This window comes from Plecotus auritus (assembly GCF_963455305.1).
Source record: "Plecotus auritus genome assembly, chromosome: 1".
In the NCBI taxonomy this organism is placed as follows: Eukaryota; Metazoa; Chordata; class Mammalia; order Chiroptera; family Vespertilionidae; genus Plecotus; species Plecotus auritus.
In genome coordinates, this window is record NC_137770.1 from 153755316 (window position 1) to 153762138 (window position 6823).

General features: G+C 47.0%; 1 protein-coding gene across 1 annotated transcript; it reads left to right on the forward strand.

Annotated features, from left to right (window-relative positions):
- Positions 1–622: 622 nt before the first annotated feature.
- Positions 623–6432, forward strand: LOC308241453 (uncharacterized protein; the record flags this gene model as incomplete). Its single annotated transcript, XM_080654881.1, has 3 exons — positions 623–1229; positions 5620–5752; positions 6352–6432. Exons 1-3 carry the CDS (start codon positions 1096–1098, stop codon positions 6430–6432), a joined length of 348 nt encoding a protein of 115 aa, XP_080511007.1. The 5' UTR covers positions 623–1095.
- Positions 6433–6823: the final 391 nt, after the last annotated feature.

Genomic DNA, 6823 nt, shown 5'->3' on the forward strand with positions numbered 1-6823 from the left:
TATCCAGGAGGCGCTGTCAGCGTGGTGAAGGCTTGCGCCAGCCTGGCGTTTTTCTGCAGCTCTCAGTGCGCTTGAGTGTTGGGTGAACAGTAAGGGAATCTGTGGTTGGATTCTTTCTCCAGGCAGAGAGCCAGACTCAGCAGAAAGATTTCCATGCCAGGGAGACGACGGCTGAATGGAGTAGAGCGTTTCACTCCGACTTAATAAACTCAGCTCCGCAGGGAAGGAAAGAAGGTGTAGGAGACCTGGGAGCGGCTTAAAGGGCAGCTCGTAGCGCTCTGAGCATTTCGCTCTCCCCGAAAGTCCTTGCAAGAAGTTGTTTTACACCCACACAAACAAGGCTTTCTCAACCATCCCGGGCACCTCAGTAGTTAGTTTGGGGGTGGTGTAGAAACTGCTAACATTTTGTAGATGAAAATTCTGCTCCCCAAGGATTCTCGGAGAGAGTGCTGGGGGAGGCGGGGCACGGGGATGAAACGAGGACGCCCAGGAGGCTGCTGTGCTCTCAGTGCCTGTCTGGATGCTCGGGGTTGGGTGACGGAGGAGGTGGGGCGAGGGCAGCGCGCAGAAATAGGGCTTTGGACCTGCCAGTCAAAAGCGCAGTCTTCCGCCCGGGGCCGGTTCCCACGGAGGCTGGTGTGGTGCCGTGCGGGACGCCCACAGGGATCCTTATTTCCCAAGAGCCTCCGTGGGTCACCCGCTGAGTTGCGATTACAACCCAGAGGAAATCAGGCACCGGGTGGGGCGCATCCCCGGCGCCTTGGGGTCACCCCAGCTCGCCTCTCCTGGCTGGTGTTACCAGCTCTGCGTGCGCTGCGGTGGCTTCCACGCTGGTCTGTGCCTCCAGCGGAGAAAGAGTTAATCAGCCAGCACTGGACGAGCCCAAAAGGAAGGAAGGAAATTGCCGTCCTTCTGAAACTTTTTCCTTCCTCTCTTTTTTCCCCTGCAGAGGTGAATGCCGGGAGGCGGCGCTGATTCTCCCGTGCTGGTCTCTACACCTCTGCTCCGGGAGCTGCCGCCCGACTGCCTGGGGCCAGGGACAGCCATCGCGCTCGGACCTCCGCTGGGACCCTTCCCGAAAGGGTGCGCATAGCCATGGAGGGCGCGGAGCTGGCCGGGGAGATCCTTTTCGCCTGGCTGACGCTGGTGCTCATCCTCCTGCCTTCGGCCTTCAGGGTGTCTTTGGGCATCTCCGAGATGTACAAGAGGTTCCTGGTGAAAACTTTGAGGTGAGCGCCAGCAGGGATGCGGAGTCCTCGCACCTCCGGGGGCTTCAGGGAGAGCCTGGTGGTGGGGGTAGGGTTGGGGCCGAGGGTAGAGCTCAGTTTAGGGGCGACCAGTTCTGAGGGTCATTGGTCTGCCAGGGTGTGCGTTTCTGTTTATCCTCCTCAGTAGCGCGAAGACAGCTTCTGCAGAGCTGGAGAAATCCGGGCTGGGACTCCTGGACCACTCTATTGTTCCTCTTCTTGGAGGCAGAACTACCCCACTTCCTGCACCGTTATTGTTCTTTTTACTAATAGATTAACAGTGCGTCCGCCTTTTATATCATTAGCTTTCTTTATATCCATCACGCAGTGCCGCTGTCACTTCCCTCTCCCAAGTTTTTACAACCCCTGGTTTCAGAGGTCCTTTCCTGTACTAAGGCAGCATGTTTATCTATTCAGTAAATCTTTGGTGAATTAATTGTTTAACTTAAAATCTATTATTTTTAACTTGTGAACCTGGAAGCATGGGCTCTAAACAAACATTTGGGCTGATAGATGTTATTATGTCTGTATTTGTGGAAGCAGCAAAACAAAGTATAATTATGCCATGACTACTCCTCTCTAAAAAAAAGGTGGGTTGTCTCAATGGTGTGTGTTTGGGATGGCCTCCAGGCAAACCATTTCCTTCTGCACCACTGTTTTCTGTGGTAAGGCGATTGAGTGTAGGTATGATCAGTAGGTACCTATAATAATGTAAAATTGTAACCTTGGAAAGCAATTTCATATTCTAAGCCAAGAAAGTTTTTAAGCTATTCATGTACACATAAGAGGTAGAAGGTATACTGGTTAATGTTAGGGGGAGAAATCACTTTTTAATCTGTCTTTATGAAAAGTAATTAAGGTGACTTTTAAAAAATTCTTTATTGTTGAAAGAATTACGAATGTTCCCCCTCACCCCGAATTGTCCTCTCCCAACCTGCCCCCGCCCCCACCCCAGGCCTTCACCCCCCTCCCACTGTCTGTGACCATTGGTTAGGCTTATATGCATACTAGTAGCCCTGTGCACGAATCCGTGCGACAGTAGCTCTCTGCAGGGCCTGGCCGGTCCGCGCCCGTTGCCCAGAGGCTTTCCACAGCCCAGAGGCCCATCCACAGCCGCACTTGCCTTGTTGCTGGGGCAGCGATGCAAGCATCCCCCCACACCCCCACCGCTCCATACCCGCTGCCCAGAGGCCCTCCTTGGCCAGGGTGGAAGCATTCCGCCAGGCCACTCATGCTGCCCACTCTCAATGGCCACCCCCCGCCCCCGGGACTGGGGACTCTGGTGGGGCTGAGAAGACTGGGCGCTGCCATCTTGTGCTATGGGCACCAGCATCTTTGTGACAGAGTGATGGTTAATTTGCATATTACCCTTTTATTAGATAGGATAAGTTCTTTGGTTGATCTCTTACTCCCCTCCCCCCTCCTGCCCTCCCTCTGAGGTTTGACAATCTGTTCCATGAGTCTATGACTCTGGATCTATTTTTGTTCATCAGTTTATGTTGTTCATTATATTCCACAAATGAGAGTTGATTCTATTTGGGAGAAATCGAAGGTGCTGACTTCTGCTCCAAGGTGAGCCTGAGTGTAGAACAGAAGCGGCAATGCCTGAGTTACCTGGGAAGTTCCTAGTTCAGTGCCTAGAAGTGCCCAATAAATACTGTCTTTTAATATTAACAGCCCAGCACAGGATCGAAAGCTCATTTCTGCCTCACTTGCACCATCTATAGATTCTCTACTGTGTCTAACAAATACACTAACTAGCCTAGATAATTATCTCGGGCAGTGGTCCAGCTGGGGATGATTTCATGCCTTCTCCCCTAATGGATGTTTGTCAATGTCTGGAGACATTTTTGGTTGTCACAACCGGGTGGGAGTGTGCTACTGGCATTGAGTACGTAGCAATTGTGGATGTTGCTAAACATTCTGCAATGCTCAGGACAGCCCTGACAACAAAGAACTGTCTGGCCCAAAATGTCCATAGTGTCAAGATGAGAAACCCTGATATGAGTCTTTTCTCTAATGACCACCCCCTGAAATAAAAAATGAGGGAGCACGCTATGAGTTTAGCTGACTCTAATTTAAATAAAAAATACAAAGCAAACAACTATATTTATGAGCTCCTTCCTTCCCACTGCCTCAGATGAACTAACTAACTTTAGTATGTAGTATATATATCCTGTGAAATAAATTACTTTTTTCTCAGGACCGAAAAGCAAAGGCGATTTTTCCAGTCACAGTATCCTAGCTGCAAGTTAGGCAGCCAAGATTTCTATCTTCATCTAAGCTACCATTGCCCTCTGCTGGGGAAGTTTATGACTGCTGCTTTAAGTACTGAGAACAATAATTGACCCTGGTTCATTTTAATTTAGCAAGTGTCTGGGCCACTAACTTTTCTTTGAACTTGTGATTGCCTACAAGGGGTGGGTTTATATTGATTTATGGGATACATTTCTTTCTTATAAAATTTTAGGCATTTTTTATAATGATTAAATATTCCTCATCCTTCTCTATGAGCACAGAATTAATTCATGAAGCAGTATTAAAGCTAATGATAGATACAAGCGAAGCAAATCCTAGGATGTTCTTTTGAAAATTTTGATTACTTAACAATTATAGAAAATTTGGAAAAAAATATGGAAAAGTGAAAGGATGGCCCGGGCGGCATGGCTCAGTCGTTGAACATCAACCTATGAACCAGGTGGTCACCGTTGAATTCCCAGTCAGGGCACTTGCCGGGATTGCGGGCTTGATCTCCAGTAGGGGGTGTGCAGGAGGCAGCCGATCAATGATCCTCACTCATCATTGAGCTTTCTATCTCTCTTTCCCTTTCTGAAATCAATAGAAATGTATTTTTAAAATAAAAATATTTTTTTAAAAAAATGAAAAGTGAAAGGAGGAAGAAAAATTATGTGCAGTCCCACTTCCAGAAGAAAAAACACACAACTTTTACATTTTGGAATATTTTCTTCTAGTCCCTTTTCTAGGAACATAAAGATGTTTTTAAAAATGTTTATATTGTTTGTTTTGCCTAGTTGATACATGCTATAGATAAAAATTTGTGTCCTGTATGCTTTTCTCTCCAAACATCATAATCATTTTCCCATGTTAGTATGAGCATTTTCTCTTACTGTGAGGAACAGGTGGATGTGTCACCCGGACTCCCTTTCCAGGAGAGGACTTGGTGCCCCAACTGCTGCTTTTGGCTCCTGCGCCTCAGGGATTGCCTCAGCTGTAGGGAGCCACTTGGACTAGGCTTATGGCCTTCCCAGCACAGCCCAGATCCAGGGACTGCAGAGGCAGGTAGATGGCCCAGCCATTTCTCCAATGGGAAGAACTCTGTGGGCCCTGTCGGCTCTGGAGCTCCGCAGGGGTTCGTCTGAAGCTGGCCTTCTGCTTCTGGCCAGTGCTGCTTCCCCTCTTATCTTCCATGGTGTTCATTGGAGGCTAGTTCCTGAATACATCCCAAATTCACAAAATTCCCTCTCACCATATGCCTCCTATAGAGCATATCCTCTGTGCCTGTGACTTCTAATTTTTTAATGTAGTAATATGTACATATGTTAAAAAAATTGAACTGTACAAAAGGGGTTTCAGTGCAAAAGTAAGTCTCCCTTTAATCCTGACCCCACTACCCATTGTTATCCCCAGAGGCAAACACTGTTATCCATTCTGAGGGTATCTTAACAGTGTTACAGAAAACCAGAGAAGAACCAAGCAATACTCAGAGAGATGGAGTTACATTTATCACACGCGGGTCCAGAGGAAAATGTCTCTCGAATTCTGGGCCCCAACATGGAGGAATTTTCCCTGTTTATATGTTTTTACCTTCTTTGTCTCCCAAATATGGGGTGTTTCCGGCCCCTTTTGCAAGTTCTTAAAGAGCCTCTATGTGCTGGGGCCTTGAGACCTCAACCAAAGGCCTGACCTGGTGCCAGCACGGATAATTTTGTCCGGGGAAGGTTTAATGCCTCTCTGAAGTGGGAGTAGTCTCATTTTCCTTATTATTTAAGCAAGCAAGCATTTACAGAAGCCAAATAGCAGGGTTAAAATTTCAAACAGCAGTTTTTACATAAGAACAGGACTGGGCTATACACATACAAACATGGATGCTGTGGTGGTTAATTTTATGTGTCCACTTGCCTGGATCACAGGATGCCCGCATAGCAAGTTAAACATTATTTCCTAGGAGTATGTTTCCAGAAGAGATTAGCATTGAATCAGTGAACTGAGTAAAGTGGGTGGCCCTCTCCAATGTGTGTGGGCCTCGTGCAATCTGTTAAGGGCCCAACTAGAACAAAACGCTGGAGGGAGGTAGGATCCGCTCACTCTCTGCCTGACTGTATGAACTGGAGCATTGATCTTCTGCCCTCAGAGCTCCTGGTTCACATCTGGACTGGAGTCAACACCACTGGGTCTCCAGCTCTCAGCCTGGGAACTGCACTACTGGCTGTCCTGTGTCTCCAGCCTACAAGCGGCAGGTCATGGGACTCAGCCTCCATAACTGCGTGAGCAATTCCTTATAATAAAGCTCTTTCTAGAGATGTTTATCCATCCATCCATCCACCCATCCATCTATCCAACTATCCTATTGGTTCTGGTTTTCTGAGAACCCTAATACAGATACATGTCACTTTAATTTTTTTTTATTTTGAAACAATTCTATATTTACAGAAGAGTTGCAAAAGTAATACAGAGTTCCCTTCTTTCCTTCACGCAGCTTCATCTATTAACATCTTGTAGCACCATATTCACCACAACTAAGAAATCAACTGTACAATACTGTGAATCAAACTACAAATTTAATTCAGATCTCACCATTTTCCAGTGCTTTCCTTTTTCTGGACAGTGTGGGGCCCTACTTTGCATGGAGCATATCACTTTCAGTGACTTCATGATATTCCTTTCAGCAGATGTTCTAGAATTACCACACTTGTGTTGGACTCAAAGTAATTATGTTTTTTTTAATACTAATATAAATAACATGCTGGTTCACAGTGTTTTGTTTTTATAAAGTTTGTTCTCAATTTCAGATTCTTTTTTGAGGATATAGGGCATGGCCGTTTTTTAAAGGTGTTGATGCCTGTACCAAATTTGCCTCCTACAGAGTTGCCTGTTCGCTCCAGGAACACATCACTGCACTTTCCCACCATCTCTTGTCAGCAGGATGACCTTTGATGTGACCTAAATAGGTACATGCTGTTTCAGTCCCTTCTTCTAGTTCTTAGGACAGTTTTCCACAGCTCAGTCACATCCCATGTAAGTCTGTTGAGTTCCAGCTTATCTCTCGGACACATCCTCATGAGGCCTCCATTCTCCTGTCTGGGCTGGGTACTCTCCTGCCTCCTGCCCAGCTGTCACCCTGGGCTGTCATTTTGGGGACTCTCTTTGACCCTCTCCTGAGCCGGTGTCATAGCCTGCGTTCCCCCAGAAAGTAGAACCTGAGCCCCAAGCTGGCTTGTAGGTAGTTTATTTTGGAAAGTGGGCCTTGGGAGCAAGAGTAAGGGCAAGAAACAGGAGGGAAAGGCATACCAGTGTGTTGTGGGAGGTAAGAGAAACTGATTGTATTGGCCTCTGCC